General features: G+C 37.2%; 1 protein-coding gene across 1 annotated transcript in view; it reads right to left on the reverse strand.

Annotated features, from left to right (window-relative positions):
• med27 (mediator complex subunit 27) overlaps nt 1-20,779 on the reverse strand; it is a 71,159-nt gene that overhangs the window by 23,993 nt on the left and 26,387 nt on the right. The window contains exon 4 of the mRNA XM_081348760.1: nt 8,387-8,480. Within this exon, the coding sequence (XP_081204886.1) occupies nt 8,387-8,480 (94 nt within the window). The remainder of the gene's footprint in view (nt 1-8,386; nt 8,481-20,779) is intronic.

Raw genomic sequence — 20,779 nt, forward strand, 5'->3', positions numbered from 1 at the left:
ACGAGTGGATCTGACTGCAGTAGATGTAAAAGATATGTATAAAAATGATGTTATTTAAGCCAGCGCAAATACCTGTTTACATCCTGTTGTTCGGTTGAAGTCCAAAGTAGTCGATTGCCAAATTCACGCGCGTGATAAACCTATGCCTGTGAACTCGGCAATCGATTACTTTGGACTTCAACCGAAAAACAGGATGTAAACAGGTATTTGCGCTGGCTTAAATAACATCATTTTTATACATATCTTTTACATCTACTGCAGTCAGATTCACCCGTGATCACTCAGAAGGAATCACTCACGTTTTCTGTGCACTTGTAATGACACATCAAGGATGTTAAGAGCCTAAAAGCAGGTTTAGTACTTGCCCCATTGAAGTCAACAGGGTGCAAATTTTAAAAATAGAATAACTCGGTGTAGGCAACACCGATTTTTGTAGTTGTTCTCTGTATTGACAGCACTCCAAATGTACAATAAAATGAGCTCAATGTTAAAATTGACCGGAGTTCTCCTTTAATATTTTTGTGGAAACCGTGATCATTTTTTCTATTCTTTTTAATGAATAGAAAGTTCCAAAGAACAGCATTTATTTGAAACAGAAATCTTTTGTAACATTATAAATGTCTTTACTGTCATTTTTGATCAATTTATACATTCTGCTGAATAAAAGAAAAGTATTAATTGATATATATAGGGTGAAGTCAGTTAAGATGGGCTATCAGGTAAAATGGGCTAAATAAAGTTGTAGCGTCATATATCTTTAAAATTTTACAGCCAATCACAATAACTGATCTTGAATTGTTGATTCAACATTTGTTGACATGTAACAATAGTTTTGAATAGTTTTGATTGATTGAGTTTTTTAAGGCGGGCAGGGCAGAGTGTTACATGAAGCTTGACATGCTCTTTCAAATAAAAAAGTTTAATTTAAAAAAGAAACTTCGATTTTTGTGAAAAAGGTCATTTCAGGTAGAAATGGCATGTTAAGCTAAAATGGGCTGCATATACACACACATTTTTACACAGAAGTTACACAGAAATTGATATGTTCTAATCTTTAACAATGTTTGACAAATATTTGACAAGCATACACACATACATGCACACAAAAGACACTAATGCACAGAAACACACACCTATACAACATGATCGGTTCATTTTTAATTGCGAATATTTGTTTAACTTTCTATTTAATGAAATACATTTATGGTGTTGCTATGGCACACTAAAGACAATAGTGTCAATTTACTGTTAAAAATAAAATCATTTCATCAGAAATTACCTTTGTTATACTTTTTCACATTTAATATATATATATATATATATATATATATATATATATATATATATATATATATATATATATATATATATATATTAAGAGGCCCATGCTAATTCATAAAAATATCATAATAATCTCGTGCATAGCTTATTTGATGGTATTATAAGTAATTTACCAAAACGTGGCCCATTTTAGCTGACTTCACTTCATATATAAAATAAATAAAATAACACAAGTAGAAGAGAGGTAAACAAAGACGCAGCGATGCAGAAGTAGGAATAAGTATGACAGGAGACCTTTCTGGAACCTACAGTTCACTACCATCGGTTCACAGGCTTCACAAAAACAAAACAACAACTGTATATTCTACTGAAGCCAGTTAAATGCATTTCTGTGCAAGTGCCTATACGCATGTTCATTTCCATACACACTCTACATCTGTAACTCAGGCAGAAACCCTGAGGGACAATTCACGTTCATAACTCACTTTGATCCGGACCGCTGCAGGAGTGACAAGCACCAGTTTGTGGCAGCACATTTCAAAGTTGCTTATTAGATCTAAAATGCATCTCTCCACTACTCTGGATGAAAAAAAATCAAAATTATATTGTACGTCACGCTTCTGCATATAGTTAATATCTGTCATGGAAGAGGGTACGAGGTTAAGCTAACGGTATTACAGGGCCAAGAAAAGCAGGTAGAGGGCCTGAGAAAGATGCATTTTCCATGCTAATTAACATCCCCTAATTATTGTGGGGCAAGGCTGTTAGGCAGAATCTGCCCGTAGAGAGCCGTCCCGTGCTCCAATTAATGCCATCGCACTCTGCAAAGCCGTGCCTGTTTACAAACTGATGTTAAGGAGATGCAGCTCTGCTGTGGATTGATTGCCCTTTGTTATAAATTGCAGATGTGTACCACACTAAGATGTTTTTTTTTTTTTTTTTACCATGCCTTCCATTCACAGCCATTTGCAGGAAAGGGACAGGAACTCAAGCTAATAATAATACCTCTAATAAACTAGTGGGTTGAAATTAAATAAATAAAATAAAAAGGACTGTTTTGATTCTTGATGTGCAATTTAAAATAAAATAAAAATATATAAAATAAACATAAAATAAAATTCTCTGATGCCACGTTTTGACTGTGTTCAGTGTCTGTTCCGTGCATACAACAGTTAAACATGTCAGCTGTGTGGACACTAGCTCTGGAATGACAATTTTAATTTCTCGATTTTAATTGGTAATGATATGGTTTCTTAAATCTTTTAGTCTGTGCTGTTTTCTATTGATGCGCAGCATGATAAAAAAAACTTTACTAAACATTTGTAGCGCGTCTACCATCCAATAATCGCTAAAAAATGCGTTGTTATGAAGCAAAGTCTCAGCTTTAAAATTCTTTCGATTTTATTACGAAATTCAAACAAGAAATGTAGTTTTGGCGCTCTTTAATACGGCAGGACAGATCACTGTAACCGCCTCAGTTCAAGCGTTGAAAGGTACATTCACAGAAATGAATCCTGTCTCATGTAATCACTCAATCAGTGTTTCAACCGGGGAAAGACGTCAATAAAACAGCTTGTCGGCTGTACAATGTCACATAACGTTACATTTACCTCAAGAAAGCTTTTCAATGTCTTTAAACTCATTAGTTAGCCAGAAAAAAGAACTCTAGAGAAGAACATTTTGCTAAATATATGCATTGTATTACATATTCATTCGATTTTTATTTAACCTTTTAGTGGTCTTCATTATTTAATGTAGCCTATGCAAGTATTACAGTTTATTTTCATTTAAATGTTAATATTTCACCAACAAACTGGATTCGAAACAATTCTGTAACTTAAGCTGATGAAAAAAAATGGCTTATTAAACAAGTTTGATTCATTAATTGATTATTTATTATTTCGGTTTTCGGCCAAGAGTATCCTGAACTTTCGGTTTCAGCCCAAAATTTTCATTTTGGTGCATCCCTAAAAAAAGAATTAGACAAAACCTCTTGAACTTTTGTATTATAATCCTCACTTTCATGTCATGCACAAACCGTCCATCACAATGAGGACATTTCCTGCTGATCGCTTTGTTGAACACCGCAGAATAGCGTGTCCGAAGAAGGGCCTGGCAGCGATTTAGCCCCCTCGGTGACAGATCACTCCGGCCTGCCAACTGGGCCATCTGGAAGTGCATGCCCCGTGGGTGTGAACCACTGAACTCCCACTGCTGTGGAAGGGGCATTTGTAGTCTTCCTGGCAACACTGCCAAGATCTCAGTCTCTCTTTCCTCTAAGTCAGCGGTGCCAAAAGACATGACGGCAGCAGAGAAGTGTCAGAGGAAGTCTCAAAGGTAAGGGGGATGGTGTGTGGTGTGAATGACCCAACTGACAACTGACATCATCTCAAAATGTGATCATTCAGACCAAAAAGGCTACAAAGCATCTAGGTAGAGGTGAAAAACATTTCTTGGAGACTGATACAGTGTACCATTGACAAAAAGATCCAAATTACCCATTGTGGTGACAACTTAATGTTAGAATCAGGGGTGTCATATTATTTTATTTTTATTTTTTTACTGAGGAGGCACTAATTCAATCCTGGCTCACATTGTGCCCTGGTTGAGATGAGACATGACAAAGGGGCAAGAAAAAATGCTTGTAAACAACACATAGATGATGACAGAAGCAAATGGAAATGATCTATGACTCAGTTACACTGGCCACATTTAGACATGTAAATGAGACATTAATGCCACACCGCACAAGACAAATAATAATTGTAGCTACAATAATAACTTTCATTTTATAATTTTATACTTTATTATTTATTAATAATTTTAATACTTTTTTATAATATTGATAATACTTTAATATATTTCTATATTTAAAATATATATATATATCCTCCTGAGACCCAGGAATAGACATTTAGGATATTCATTTTCAGCGAATTTCTCTGACATCATACATGTCACAGTTTTAAGTCGGGATGTCCTGTAAAGAGCACATTCAGTAGCCTGGCAAGCCAGACCTACATCAAGGTCTGGAAACTCACCATAGTCACGGCTCAATCCGAGGGGCGGGATAAACGGCTGTCTTTCAAATTCCCTCTGTACGCAATAGGACAGCGCTTCAACCAACCAGAGCGTTTTCCCAACAGCGGAGCTTAGTTGATAGATTCAACTTTTGCCATATCTGGCCGGCAAAACGACGAACACATCTTCCTTTTTTTAAGAATGACTTAAAGGGTTACTTCAGGATTTAGCATTAAGCTTTGTATTAGTAGAAAACCTGTAGTATTTTCGAATTACCATGCTTTCCCCCCTCATATCCCCCTGAGAGGAGAGATTTATGTATTTTTTGTCTGGAAAAAATCCTCCGATGACGCAAAAATCGTCATTTTGCGTCATCGGAGGATTTTCTGTCCAGAGGCTAAAGACTACAGCCAGTAGATGGCGTTGTTCCGCATGTTTTCAGCCCGCCCATAGAGGGTGGGATCTCACTCACAGAATGTACACAGTATCAGCCGTCTTTCTTTGGAAGCTAAGCTAGCATGCTCTTGTTCTGTGGAGAAAGCTGAATAATAGGAGAAAGCTGAGTAAGTAGGGGTTACCATCTTCCTTTTCCCGGACTTGTCCGGCGGGCGAGACTGTTAAAAATGTCCGGGATTCGGCTTTTGCGTTCTGCGGTCGCCATTCATTGTTTACATGCACACCTCTCGTTTCAATCTAACTGAATTAATTCCGATCGGTGAATCTGACTGTAGTGTTTACATGAACGCTAAACAAGTGATTGGTTGATGTGCATTTTAACATTGCTAAGAAAATTCCCGCTCCTCCGTGAGAGATGCGAGACCCGGCGCGTCTTAGTAATGAAGCCACCGGCCTCGCGCCGTTCTCCCGCGGCCGTCAGCCTCGTCCTGCTCGCCACAGTAAACATGATGAATGGCGACTGTAGAACGCAAAAGCCGAATCCCGGACATTTTGGGCATCTCTAAATCCCTGGCAAACTCATCACTTACTTAGGCTAGCCTTGTTGTTTTCAACTGTGCTCTCTAACCGGTAGGCGTGGCCTCCTAAGGCAGCGAAGCAAGTGCATTCTGGGAGTTGTTGTCTTTCATCCACATAAGCCAAAAATACATTTTCTGGCTTTTCTCAGTCTAGAAAGCTCCAAATTCAAAAATTTCTCCACATTTCTTCTACTTAAATGACCTATTTTAAATACACATTCATCTTCCCAGAGGTGAAGTATCCCTTTAAGTGCCGTTCTTTGCTCTTTTCTCAAAGAAAAACTTAACTCCAAGTCCTCCAGAGTCGCGGCCAAAGCCGATTCGAAAGACCGTTGTTCTCCATCAGCAGCCGCCATTCTTTGTTTTCAAGTAGCAGCAGCCAGGTAACCGTCGCAACTCTGTCGTGTATGTTAAGCCCGCCCTCGCCTACTCTATACACAACGTGATTGGCCTGACCCAATCTGGGTTTTTGCAGCGAGAAGGTTTATTGAGAGTTGCTAGACTACCCTGGCTGCGAAATACATTTTGCTGCCGCTATGGTGCGTCTAGATTTCTAGGCTACACATTCAGGGCTTTGCAGAAAAAACAAATATTTGGAGGTTGCACCTTGACAACTCCCTCTCCTTGGTCTTTAAAAATGACTAAATGATCAAATTTAGCACTCTTATGGGAATATGATAATCTTTTGTAATTATCATAAATCTGACTAATTTTCAAACTGTTTGTAAATCAACATCTCAGGAAAATGTTATGGGTTTCAAATCAGAATATGACTTTCTGTTAGGAAACAGGGCCTTCATTTTATTCATGACCTCTGTAGAGGACACCAGGACTTACATCATGGCATATTAGGCATTTTGGAGACACAAGAAGTAAATAGGGAAAGAAATCATATATCAATATTCTTATGAAATATGAGATTTTTTTTTCATTACACATTGCCCCAAGAACACATTAATATACAATTTAGATGCACTGTATCGATGCATGTCACGGGAATGGCATTAATGGCCATGTTTACATGCATATTGCATAAAGTAAAATGGTATATCATATAATTCGGTTATATCTTTCATTACATAGTTGAGAATCATCTTGATACAATGTTTGGATAAAACAGCTTGAAACCTAAACATTGATTGGTGAATGAAAAAAAAAAATGTTTTTGCCTATTCATGTCTTTTCATCTCTTACAATTTTTTATTTCATTTGTTGTCCCGACAATGCAAACCAAGCTTTAACCCCCATGTTCTATTTGGGGTCCGAAAGACCAAAAGACCATTTTATAAGCTTGAAAAACATATTTAATATTGAAGTATCAGGTAAATACTTAATGAGTGTTACTTATTTTATGAGGACTGATTATTAACAAAAAATGTTCATGCTTCAAACACCCGCCATGAGAAATCTTACATTACTTCTGTTTAGCTATAACACTTTCATATGTTAACACTCGTTGATCGACAGAGTTACATTTATATTTTAAATTATTATTTTTTCATTATTTTAACACATACAAGCTTAGGGTCTTTGGTACCCCAAGTCAGACAGTCAATCTCAACAGAACAGTGATTGTTTTCAGCACAGCAAACTTCCAGATTAAGGCCTTAAACACAATGACTCATTTAAATGAACATGGAAGACAGGAAAAGTACTAAGGGAACAATAAAAAAGTAATACTGTCTGAAAAACAGGAATATTTCAGGGTTTCAACAGTAATAATAACTAGTGTTAATTCCCAATGTACAATTTTAGCACCATTATACAGCTTCACAAGGGTCATCATCATTACCTTAACACAATAATTAGACAAACACTAAATTAAAATTATCCATTTGTGGGAAAAAGCACCAATCGCAACAATTTCTCCTAATGCAGCTCAAAGGATTGCTGTAAATCACTCAAGTAGAGTTCAGCTCTAATAGACACCTCTCTTCTGACTGTCCTTCCTTCCATTATCATGCATGCATCCCGCAAAACTTTGAAAGTGTGGAGCGAACTCCTCAAAGAGTCAACAATCCCAGGCCCCTCTGGGATGTTCTCAGGGACGACTCACAAGGAGACTGACAGAGCAGTCAACAGAGAGATTGCTCCCCGAGTACAAGGGCATCCAGCTCTCCATTACCTCTTATACACCATTAGTCAGAAAAGGCTTCTACATGGGTGCACTTTTGTGCTGTCCTGCTTCATCAATGCCAGTGGAAATGGAAACCAACAAATAACTGTATAAAGTACTTGAGATTCATTACTATTTACAAAATTGTATTTTCTAATCTACTATAGAACATGAATCCTTTCAAGACAAAAACAACTTTTATACTTTACAATTTTGTTTAGACCTCCAAAAGTGCTTATTTTGCAGGGTATCTGGTCTTAAATCTTGCTTCTTCTACTAAATTTTTTTGGATTCTGACTTACTGGCATTACTTTAATCCCTCGCCATAGCAAAACCGTTTGAGATATTCAATATCAGTTCACAATTTAGCATCTTTAATGTATTTTCATCATGTTGAAAAAGTTTGGTGTGAATAAAATAAACCACTTAGGAGGAGTGGGTAAAAATGCAGAGGCTGAATTTGCAAAAAAATCTACATTCAAACCAAAATATCTGACTTCCTGTTGGTCGGAGCTAATGACTGTAAATTAGAAAGTTGTCTGGCTCGATGAGACCAATATACGTACTGATTTTTGTAATTGTGGGTAAAACTAACCCCCCCACTTTTGTCAAAAACATTTTCAAAGTGACACACTTCCTGCTGCCAGTTGGTGGCGCTATAACTTTGACTCACAAAAGTTACAACCATCTGATTGGCCTCTTACGACGAACACACTGCTGAAGTTTCATCAAGATCAGTTAATGTATGCAGAAGTTATACCACTTCGTGTTTCTCTTTTCTCGCCATAAATTTGTTTCCTCGCAAGAGTTTTTGAGCATGTTAAAGGCCCCAAAAGTGGCAAAAAGGCAGAAAAAAAAAATCCTTACGGAAACAATAGGGCCTTCGCCCTTTCAGGGCTTGGGCCCTAAATATAAAACTTGTCATTTTGCCTTGTACAGAGACAAATCATCACAAACAACTCTAAATTGATGTATATAGCACAGAGCATCTCACCAAAAGAACGGCTGATGTCCCATTTGGCCGGAAAAGCTCGATTGACATATCTGGAAACATTCGTCCAATTCTGGATATGACATCGTCCACATATCTGGAAAGAGAGAGAATATTTTGAGTAAAAAAAGTTGCTGATCTTTCACTTTAAGTGCAAACCAAGAGGTCCTTGGGTCATGGTCACTGCCAACACCAAATCAATGGCTTTTCATTAAAGGGTCATTTCACCCATTTGAACATTGTTTTTTATTTAAAGTGGGTCATATATGTAGTCGAAATGTAAAATAATTTTTGAATTTGGTGCCTTCGTGACCGAGAAAAGACAAAAAATAACTTCAGAACGCATTTGTATGAAAGACAACAACTCCCACAATGCACCACATTGCACAGCTCCGCAAGCCACTCCCACTAATCCAGAAAGCGCATATCTGCCTATAAGAGAAATCACTCTTCCGTCTACAAGGCTAGCTACTACCAGAGCTTGAAATTCATTTCACATTCACACAAAATGTCTAGTTAGTTGGCGAACTCATATAGTGCATTACTCCTCGTTTGTATTTCTTTCGAAAAGGTGAATTATTGCATGGTACCTGGATGTTCAGTCAGAACATATGCGGTGCGAAACTAGGATAGTTCTCAACACAAACGTCCGTGTCCTCGTCTGATTCAGAGATTTCTTCCAGGAGAAATTGTCATCGTTGAAATTCTTTGCCGCAGACGGACTCTATCTCTGTGTTCGTAGTGGTTCGTAGCTGCATTGTGAGATCACCGGCGCCACCGTTCCGCCCTAACCCGAGCCAGTCCGGGCTCCTCGTCCGCGGCAGGCAGGTCTTCTGCCTCGGCTGCTCTTCGCTATAATGCGGCTTGTAAAGGTAGCCACAAACACCTGATTCAAGCATCAGACTTCCGAAATCCTCTTCTTCTATATCATATTGAGCACTCTCCTCCGCTATTGTCATAACTTTACATCTGTCTCCACAGCGCCTGTTAGCTTAGCTTCAAACAAGATGGAGGATATTGCTTTCAGTTTCAGAGAGTAAAGTCCCACCCACTGATCTGTAATAGGTCTGTAGCGTGAGCGCGCCCCACCCTGGGAAAGATGAGAAACTAGTGTCTGTAGTCTTAACAGAAAATGACGATTTTTGCGTCATTGTAGGAGGAAGTGTAAGAGGTAAATAACAGATTTCTCCCGTCTCAGGGGAAAATGAGAGAGTGTTGCACGACCATTCAATAGTATGACTGGGTTTCTAACAATGCAAAGCTTAATGCAAATGGGTGAAGTGTCCCTTTAAGGTCTTGGTATTGAACAAACTAATTGCTTCTTTGGATACAACACATATTGATGGAGTCTAAACAGTTGAGGAGGTCCAGGTCAGCATTGTGATGGTCACTCTTGAATCGTCACATCGAATTTGATTTGATCTTTATTTTCGAATTCTCCTTTAACATTTTAAAGGTTTGTCAGTGTTATTTTAGTGCATTTTATAGACTATTGTATTCACTGATATTTTAAACTAGTTTTTATTTTATTTTATTGTAAGTTTTAGTAATTTTATGGGCTTTTGTTATATCTATTAATTTAATATTTTTATAATTAATTTTTAATAATTTATTTAGCTTGAATACATTTTTTCAGTTTTAGCAAATTGAGTATTTTAAATTTAAACTTATCTTATAACTACATTTTTCATTCAATATTTGTATTTTAATTAATTCAAAAGTTTTTTTTAATTTTAAGAATAACACTGATGTAGCCACACAAATCACGCCTCGTTGTTCTCAGTACAGCTGTAAATAATCAAAACAATGTCAAAAACAGGACATTAAACATCACAAGGAACATAAAAAAACTGTACGAGCTCTAAATTGAGAGCATTAAGGCATCGATTTGCATCCACTATCAACAAGCATCTCCGCTGTTCCACATCTGACATAACCTTCAATGCTTCAGAAGAAAACGAATACTTAAAACCCTGCCAGGGTTGCTCAACAGCCTCGTTAGACATCAATAAATTAGACAGAGAGTGCCAAAAGCCTACAGCCATCCCTGGAGTCAGCAGAACAGTCCCCAAGAAGAGTCGCCCAACATGTATTGTAGGGTCAATGCTAATAAGGGTTTAATGAAAATCTCCGTTGCCATCAGCTATCAATAGACTTGAGGGACTGGACCTGCACACAGACGAGGAAAATAATTCATTAAAGAACCGATGGTGGGCGGCTGGTGGAGGGATTTGTTTAAAAGTCATTTGAAAGTTAATGGACCAACTATGGAGATATAACTTCTTTACAGTGGTTGTGGAGAACCAAGGTAACCCACGGACAGGTGCAAACAGGGACACGTATGTGATTGCGTACACACACGTCTGCAAGTGCAATGCAGCTGGAGAATCGACAAAGATTAAGTTGCTTCATCATGTTGAAAGTTCTCAGTGATTTTCCTGCAACAGCAGTTTCTTTCCCAGAAGGGAAGATCAAAAGCAAAGAGAAATTGTTCAACATACCTTCTCTGTTTGTTCACAATTTCCCTCGTGCCTGCACTAAGGTTCCTCATTTACTCGCTTAAATTAAATAACAGCATATTAAATAGGCGAGAACATCACTAGAGTTTATCACCAGCTCGACATATGCTTATATAAAGATTTTGGGAATCATTAGACCAAGGATAAACTTGATATTTTTTTTTAGCTTGTGCATGCAAAACTTGCCAGCACAGTGCTAGGGTATTTCTAAGCAGTTGCTACGGTGTTCAGGATGGTTGCTAAGTGGTTTCCTACTAGCCCAATTCAAAATAACCCACCCCGTCTGTAATATATTCTGGTCTCTAAATGGCTTGAGTCCTTCAATATAACCTTAAAAGGACCTCTTGGCCTGTTTTATTGTTCACCAAGTGAAAATAACACATCTGATCTCACACCTCACCCCTAAAATTGCCATGACTTGAAGTATCATTCATGCCTGAAGCACAAATCTTGAGGAAAAAGTTATGCATTGAGCTTTAATACTTAGGGCAAGGGGTTCAAAACCCTAAAGCCGCATTTTTTCACTATCTCTGACATTCGCATACAATTGTCACATTTCGCCCCCACAGTGCCAGTTGCACAGATCCTTTAAAATTGTTTGTGAAGCAACCATTACCCTCCATTTATCAACCATGGTAAAATGAATTATTTGAATGAAAATAATGAATGTATGATTATATACACAAAACAAATGACCCCCAATACATCTGAAAGAAAAACAATGTAGGTTTTCAAGAGCTAATCAACGTAAAAAATGATAAAACAATTCCATAATTATTCATAATCACCATTTTACATAAATAGTGTTAAAAGGGGCTATATGTAAGAATTTTCATATATTAATCACTTTTTTATTGCCAATGTGTGAACAGCTTGTAACTCGGCTTGTTTTTCCCGGGAAAATCAAAATGATGTGACGTTTATGTGCATTCCCAAGAGCCTCTTTTTTTTGTTCTATGTGACACATGAAATTAATGCTTATACAATGTTCAGGATAATGCCGAAAGAACCACCCTGTACTGCAATCATACTGTACTCATCTGTCGACATGATGCTGGTGAATTGCAGAGCTGGTGCAAACATACCCACATCGCTACGATCAGATGCTTTCTTAACCGCTGCTTTCTCACTACTGTCATTTTTGTTGTTGAGAGAAAAGCATGCAGCACATATTTACATGTTCATCTAAACATTGCTCTCAGCAGCGTGAACAGTGTCAGGATGTTTTTTTTAACAGTGTATCACTGCAAAGGTATTATTTTTACCCCTAAGTAAAATACGAAAAAGAACCTCGTTAAATCACGTTCAGTCTCTTATACATTACGAAAGCACAAGTGTGAGCGCAAGCAGAAAGTTGCTGGCTACAGTTCACTTATTGGCCACCGGTGTCGCTAATATCAAGGGTTTCCGAATTTTACATACAGCCGCATTAAAGAATAATGTTTTAGGGGAAAAATACTGGTAATTCTCACCTTGCGAATGACTTCCAGTCTGTTGCTTGTCATTTGTCGAAGCTTAACCGTAACAATGGTAAAAGTGACTAAAATGTACTTGTGCAGTTATTATTACTTTTGCAGCAAGCCAAGACCTGCAAACATCCTAAACACACTCAAAAAGCTTTAAATAAAATCATTTAATTTCAATTGTCAAATAGGATGGCATAAGGACAGCAGCCAATATTGTATACTAACCTCACATGAACCAAAACCTGCTCTTCCAGCCAATCACAGACACTGCAGCCAAGCAATTATTTTATCTTCTGGCATAGGTGGTTTATTGGCAATAGAATGGCTGGGATGTAACCAAATAGGGTTAGCAATTATATCTCCATTGGCACCACAGAGGGGTGCCAGCATGTTACAAGACAAGACATGTTTTAATATCTCCATGCTTCATAACTCATAATCTCTGGAGTGAAACCTACCTAATCTCCATGCAAACTAACTCATCATCGCTGGACTCACAGAAAAGGTTTTTTCTTCTGTGGCTCTGATTGTTTTCTCAAGCCAAGCAGAGTATGAGTCTCATAATGGATTTTAGGCACAGCGAGGCTTGAATTAACATATCGAACATTACTTGCACATCAACAACTGTACACTCATTAAATCACTGTGTCTTCGCTCTTTAAAGTCAATACCTGCCTGTATAGATTTTGTGGTCCAAGATATGGTCAAGAATGTGTAAAATCAGTCTGCAGGATCTAAAATTATAATTTGCCACATCTAGGTATTTTTCATTAATATTACTAGCAGATTACAGGTTTAGTATGACAACAGAATTATTAACATGTTTCCTTTGCAAAATTGCCATATTTGTGACAAACTGTGTCTCAATGAAACTGTACCTGTCAAAAAACATAAAATAAAAAAAATCCAAAAACATTCAACCTAAACTATGTAATGTTTCAGTTCCTCATACAGTAGTTCTTGACAATCTGGCATTTTATTTACTCACAAAGCCAATAATCACTCACAATTGGTGCTTGGCTGCCTTGAAACCACAGTGTTTAAAGGTCCTTGTTAAAGTCCCTCCCTCTGGCCCTGCCTCAGGCCGTCTCTCTGAACAGGTTTTTAATTGTCTACTACCCATCTGCCCTGTTTTACCACTGCACCAGTACAGGACGGGACCAATAAAGGTCAAGAAAACCAATGGAAGAGGATACGGCTGTATCCTCTGACCTTGAGTGTGCTGTATCACTGTCAATCAGCAAGGCACTATGGGCCATCTTGCCAGAGTAGGCTTCATTTCAGGTTAAAATTTTAAGTTGAAATTCACCATTTAGAGTGCAATACACTCCTAGATCGGGTGTAATGCGCTGTTGAGGAAGCTACTAGCAACTCAATTAAAAGTAGTCAGCTACAGTCAAGCTAGCCTTTAGGAAAAGTAGTAATATGCTATCTTTGCTCATGGGACCACAGAACATTTTTATAACCAATAACTTGAGCTGTAAATATCACGCGTCTAAAATCTCTGTAAAGCCTGAGGAAAAATGACATATAACAATGCAGATTGCATGCGCATTGCGCACACACACACGCAAAAAAACAACAACACCCAAACACTTCACCAGTAGTCTACCTGAGCAGTAGCATCAAACACAGCAGAAAGAAAAGTCAATTTCACACTTATATGAAAAAATAAATAAATCAGTAAAAAATGGAACCAGATGGTGTAGTTTACAAAATCCACCAGCAGCTTACAAGGCTTAGACAACATTGTACAAAACCCCCAGCCCTGGTTACAACACATAATGCTGTTCTTCATCATTAATTAAAGGGATAGTTCACCTTAAAAAAATATAAATAAATAAATGAAATGCTTTCATTTACTTACCAATATGTTGTTTATGTCATGCTATTTTAGTAGCACCGTTATATCATACTTTTTGTTAATATTTTGAAGTTCTAGTAATTTTGTTGTGTTTTTTTTTTTTTTTTTATGTCTAGTTTTAGTTTATTTAGTTTTAGTTTGCACTTCAACTTAAATTAAACGAAAATGAGAAATGTTGCCATGGCAAATAAATGAAGTAAAATAATTGTAAGTTTTTTAATATTTAATTTTATTTCAGTTCCTGTTTATTTCAAGTAATAAAAATGTTTTAATGGATATGGTTTTAGTTGTATTTAAAAATAATAACCCTGCTCCAAACCTGTGTGAATTTCTGTGTTCTGTGAGGAAAAAATGCTTTGCTATCCCTTTAATGCTCCCATAAAAAAAATAAAAAAATTGCCCCAATTTACAACGAAACAACATTTACTGTATAAAAATCTACCAGTGTAGGGCTTTTGCTGAACTGCAGGTTCTAGAGAGAGCTGTTTGAAGGCCCCGACATTCTCACTGCAAAGTTCTGTTTCATTCTATGGGAGTAAAAAGAAGTTTGACATGCATAAGCAATGATATACTGTTAATGAACATCCTAACACCACCCACACTGCTGAGAGCAGCGTTTAGATGAATGTGTAAATATGTGCTGCGCGCTTTCCTCTCAATAACAAAATAAACACACAACAAAAATAACAGCGGCGAGAAAACAGCAGTTAAGAAAGCATCTGCTCATAGCGGTTGCACCAGCTCTCCAATTCAGCACAGTCAAGTCAAGTCATGTTTAAATAGCACTTTATACAATAGATCGCTTTGAAGCAAGCTGCTTAACACAGGGCTGCTGCACACTTTTTAAAGTCGAATTTAAGGCTTTTAAGGCTTTTTAAGACCTTAAGAAATCAAAAATAAGTTAACAATAAGTTACAATAAGTTAACGATAAGGGGGTGGTGTGGCGCAATGGATAAGACACATGCCTTTGGTGTGAGAGACCCGGGTTCGAATCCACTGTGAGACACCAATGTCTCACATTTTCACCTATATATGGACATTTTTTCTTATTTAGAGGTATGCATCACCTTTTATGTCAAATTCTAACATTCCAATTAAATTCTATTAGAATAATAACACAATACGACTGTTTCCAGTCAAATTAAATCATTAAATCAAAATCCATCTTTGCAGTGCAGAGGTGAGACAGAAGCGGCATCAGAACTGGCATTAATATATTTAAACTCCATTTACAAATTGCATGAATCAAGCTATGAGATTAGTTTTTTTATTCAATATTTAAATATGAAATTATTTGTAATTTTTACATTTTAATTAAAGGGTAGCTACTTTAAATATGAAACTAAAACCGCCAGTCTTAATAAGTGAGTTGAGGGAGTCATTCATTCAATCGATTTGTTCAAACGGCTGATTCATTCAGGAAAAGCAAGTGATTGATCATTGAATTGTTAAAATGATTCAAAAAATCATCGCTGTCTGTTGCATTGAGACTCTGCTACGGTTTCATTTTAAAATTCTCGTCTGCGAAATAAAGGGAAAAAACAATATTTGACAATATTGTGTCTAAAAAGTAACTCACACTGTTAACTTATTGTTAATTTAACTGTTGTATAAAATAAAAATCACATTTGCAATTAACAGTATTAAAAATGAAAAGAAAAAGAAACTGTCATTGTCTCCTTCAAGTAGAAGTAGAACTTCAATATCTACTTTAAAGCAGATCTCCAATGTGTTTATGTTCTACACAAGGACCTCTGACCTCAATGGACTGACCAGAAAAAATTAAGCCTCAGAGCCACACCTACCTAGTACATGATCGCCACGGACTAATGGTAGTTCAAACACGTTTATAAGCCGTGCACCTGAGACGCGTCTCTCTGTAGGCAAGGGCGTGGTTAGCTGGTACCCTCTTACGTCACAGGGCACCACAACTTCCAATAAGAAAATTCGACTCCAGTAGCCACCGTTCAACCTGAAGAGGGCAGCACTCAGACGTTTTTACACGATATATTGTAGAATTAAAACACTTTATACCCAAATGTCAAAAAAATATGAACAGTATTAATGAACAGCATTAATAAAGCCCCAGTCTTACAGATCATTAACTAAAAAAAAGTTGTTTTAGGGTTTAGTTACCCTTTAAGCTGTTTCAAACTCCTGAAACGAACACCAAACGAACTTCGTTTTGGCCTGAATTTGTCCGAGATGATGTCAAACCAGTTTGTCCTTCAGTATTGCTTAAGACTATCGGGGCCTTGAGGGTATGAGTACTTACAACATGAGATTCTGTGAGAGGAAAACGCAAATGTTAGTTTTCTTTTTTATACCAACCTTGTAATCTAAAGTTAATGAATGCTCCATCGACATAGGTTCTGCGGCACAGTTTAAGGATCCACTCTGGAGTGTGATTTGAATGTTAATGCATCAGATTATCACCCAGATGATGAAACACTTTCAGTGGATTACATTCCAACTGCCTAAAAACTGATGCGGCCACAAGAAAGGGCATCTCCAGACACCCCTGAGAATGGCAGGAAGTCAGTGTCACAGGACCACAAAAAAGGAGGTGCTTGTACTTTGTTCATCTTGATGTAACGTGGTAACATTGCTCTCTCAGTGTGATGGATGATACAAAGTGATCAAATAGCCCTTTCTTGTGACTGCATGTGAGGGTGAGATGAATACTGATAAACGAGTGCTGTTTTCCTCTCTTTCCTTTAATCAGGGATCAGCTATGACTAAAATTTTCATAACACTCTGCTCTCTAAGCTTTGCTGCAATGCAGCACAGGAAAGAGACACATCTTGACCTGCGATCTGGGTATTGAACATGAAAAAACCTGGATACACTTGAAATTATTTGAGGATCAAAATACAGTATATGATGAAATAAAGATAAAATAGTGAAGTATTAAATCTATCTATTCATCCATCCATTCATCGTCTTTTAAAAACGTTTTCAAAGCTTTCAAACGCTGCGAACATTCAAAGTCTTGACAAACTTTGCTTTTCTTGTTTAAAAATTACAGTCAGATGAATTTCATTGTAATTCTGCTTCCTTACATTCAAATTCAATTAAAACGGAACTGAATAGGAATTTGAAAAGTAATTCTAAACAGCACACAACCCGGAATGTTACAGTATGATTACATAAGTACTATGTAGGTACTAATAAAGTGCAAACACTTTTAAAATCTAATTAAAAACTATAGTAAAAAAAACAATAATGCTAAAGAGTTCAATTGCAACTTTACAAAGAACAGTACCTTTACGAACACCCCAGTGAACAAGCCAAAGGCAACAGTGGAAAGGAAAACTCCGTGAGATGGAGATGAGGAAAAACCCTTGGGAAAAGCCCTTAGGAGACTGACCCGGGGAAGCCCTCCACCTTAGGCTTTTAAAACACTTTTAAAACAAAGCATACACAAATTGTAATCTGAACAGATGTAATTCAGCCATATAGTATTAATGGCAATACTGAGTAATTAGTGATCATAACTATTTAAATATGCAATGCGCAAAGAGGAAAGATGCAGTAATGCAGTGAATGACAGAGACGGGTTGAGGCTGCTGTTAATAATAGTAACATGTAAAGTAAATCTGCAGGTCTCATGAGGGTGGTATGGTGAATTAGTCTTGGTTCAGTAACTGTGGCTTTGCCTGTCTGGCCGATGGGAGCAAAAGGCACTAAAATGACAACAGCACTCTGCATTGATCCTAGGGGGGCGGCAGTCTCATATCCTGAGAATTCAAAAGCAACAGAAAGCCCTGGCCAATGACACTTCCGTAATCACATCACAAAGGTCACCTTGAGCTGACCGGGACAGCTTTCAATGCATATACTATATGACCAGGGCTTCAACTTTTTAGCTTACCAGCCACTGTGGCTAGTGGTTTTCCAAAGTAAGCCGCTCAGCATTTTCACTGGCCACAATTTTGCCATCGATACCATGGGGGGAAACGCCCAAAGAGATATTTTTTATATTATCTCATAATTTGGCAGTAGGTATACTAGGCTGCTGTCACTTTAAGACCTAACGCACAGATCCATATAATGTTACACATATATGTTACATGACTGTGTTTACGTGAATACTCACCAAGACCGACATTTTTACGTTATTTTGTGTGTATTGGACTGTTTAAGTGCAATAAGCAGCGAAAAATAACTAAATGTGGTACTGTGAGGCGGCTTTATGTGCTCACACTTTAGGTATGATCACAAAATCTGTGAGAATGAGTAAAATTACGCGCAATGCGTGAAATCCCAAGCCGAAATTCAAGCCCTGTAACACCAACAATATTCATCCAGAGCAAATGAAGCGAGTGAGTAAGGGGAGGTGGGTTTGTGTGTCATCTGAGAGATGAGAGAGTGAGGAAGCACAGCTGGGATCATGTATCTATTCTAGGGAAAATTTGTATTGGAAGCATTTCAGATATTTCAGTATTGATATTAATTGTAAAAAAAAAAAATCAATATTTTTTTTATTATTTCAGATGCCTTTTTAAAAGAATACAATAAAAAAAAATATATATATATATATTACATATAAAATTCAACACCGCAAAGTGGCTAGTAGTGACTGTGTTACACGCCACTGCTGAAATAAACCAGAATTTGGCTGGTGTTAATGTCAAGCACTTATTATGACATTGGAAAACTGTCACTGATTAGACATTTCATTATCTAATTCATACAGACACAACTGAGCCTCTTTATAATTAGCTCAAATTGGTACAAATCCTGTGTACACAGTTCACAAAATCGACAGATAAAAACAAAAAGCACTACAACATATTTATCAAATCCCACTCTGTAACTGCTTGTCTACTTAGCTGTTGGGGAAATGTTCAAGCGCAGACACTATCCCTTTGAGCCAGATTATATGAGCAAACGCTGTGTAATTCTGTTTACAGGATTAATATTGCGATGAATGCACAGGATGGGACCAGCTATCATTCAGACTATCCTCTGGGCCTCAATTATCCGAAAGTTTCATTGCCGTGATTTTAAAACTAATAATTTTATGGCAACTCCTGCTGGTTCCTTAATGGCAGTATGAATGATTATAACAGACTGACTGAATAAATAGATCAATAGAGCATCTTGTTTGTTGATTTGATTATTTTGAAGGTTCTTTAGGCCTCTATTCATTTTCTTTTTATCATTATAATATGTTTATCACTACGCCTGGGCATCCCTTTGCTTGCATATTAGTTTGCACACCCAATCTAGGCTGCCAGTTACAACTGTAATTATTTATCATATTATCATTTATTTACACAGTAAACATCTATTAAAATGCATTTAGAAACATCTGGCTTTGGGACAGCATTACTTTCTCCAGTAGGTCCACTCATTTAAGCAAGCGGCGATGTCAGAGGGGAACGCCATCAGAACGCTGGCAAGTAAAAAAGCAACATAAAAGCAAAAGCGCATGAAGGTTGTACTGCATAATTCATGTGCCGCTCCTTTAAGAAACGGCAAATTCATCAGGACAATGACGTTTGACAGAGGAGCTGCTGTCTCTGTTCACCTTGCTCCGTTCAACATCATCTTCCATCCGAAAACAGCGCAGCGCTATTAAAGATACACAGTGCACTGCAAACTGATGAGCCAGCAGGGTTTAGGCCACTTTGAGTCGCCTAAAAGCAGATTTGTCATGAGCACCTGACTTTACTGTACTGGTAAAGTCTGGTAAAGTGTGTCAGGATGAAAACGGATCCACTAAATTCAGCCTGCCGGGTACCTGCTTCTTGCCTGTCTCTGGTGCAACAAAAAAATGGAAAAGCACCATCAACACCAGCAGTTCTGACATTTGGAGAAGCTTTTTCTTGTACTGACATTATAAGGAAACTGCAGGTTATGGGCAATATAGGTGGTATTTGAAAAACTAATTGTTTCAACTTGCTTTTGGGGCCTTTCCAAATACTTCTCTCGTTCACTCAGTTACTATTCCCTATATACAGAACTCCACATATGGACTTGAATGCAGTAACAAAATGGAGTGAACAAAAACAAAAGTTCCTTTTAAAGGCAATTCAGTTAACTTGGAAATCATCTGTTTAAAAGTTTGGTATCAGGAAGAATTTTTTTTTATTTATTTTTTTTTTAGAAAAATAATACTTTTATCGAGTTAGGATGTGTTAAATTGATTAAATAAAAGCTGAATTCTTTCCATTAATCAAATAATCCTGAAAAAATGCATCAAAGTTTCTACAAAATTATCATGAAGCACACCCGATTTCAATGTTGATGATAATAATAAATGTTTCCTGAGCACCAAATAAGCTTATTAGTATGTTTTTCTGAAGGATCATGTGACACTGAAGACTGGCGTCATGATGCTGAAAATTCAGCTTTGCCATCACAGGAATAAATTATTTTAAAACATTTATTTTTATAAAAAAATTACTGTACTGTATTTACTGTATTTCTGATCAAACAAATGCGTAAGAGACTTCTTTAAAAAATATATTTTTAAAATCGTACAGAATCCAAACGTTTGAACGGCAGTGAATCTGGTAGTCAATGTTATGTTTAAAA

Source organism: Scardinius erythrophthalmus (genome assembly GCF_964197995.2).
Source record: "Scardinius erythrophthalmus genome assembly, chromosome: 20".
Taxonomy (NCBI): Eukaryota; Metazoa; Chordata; class Actinopteri; order Cypriniformes; family Leuciscidae; genus Scardinius; species Scardinius erythrophthalmus.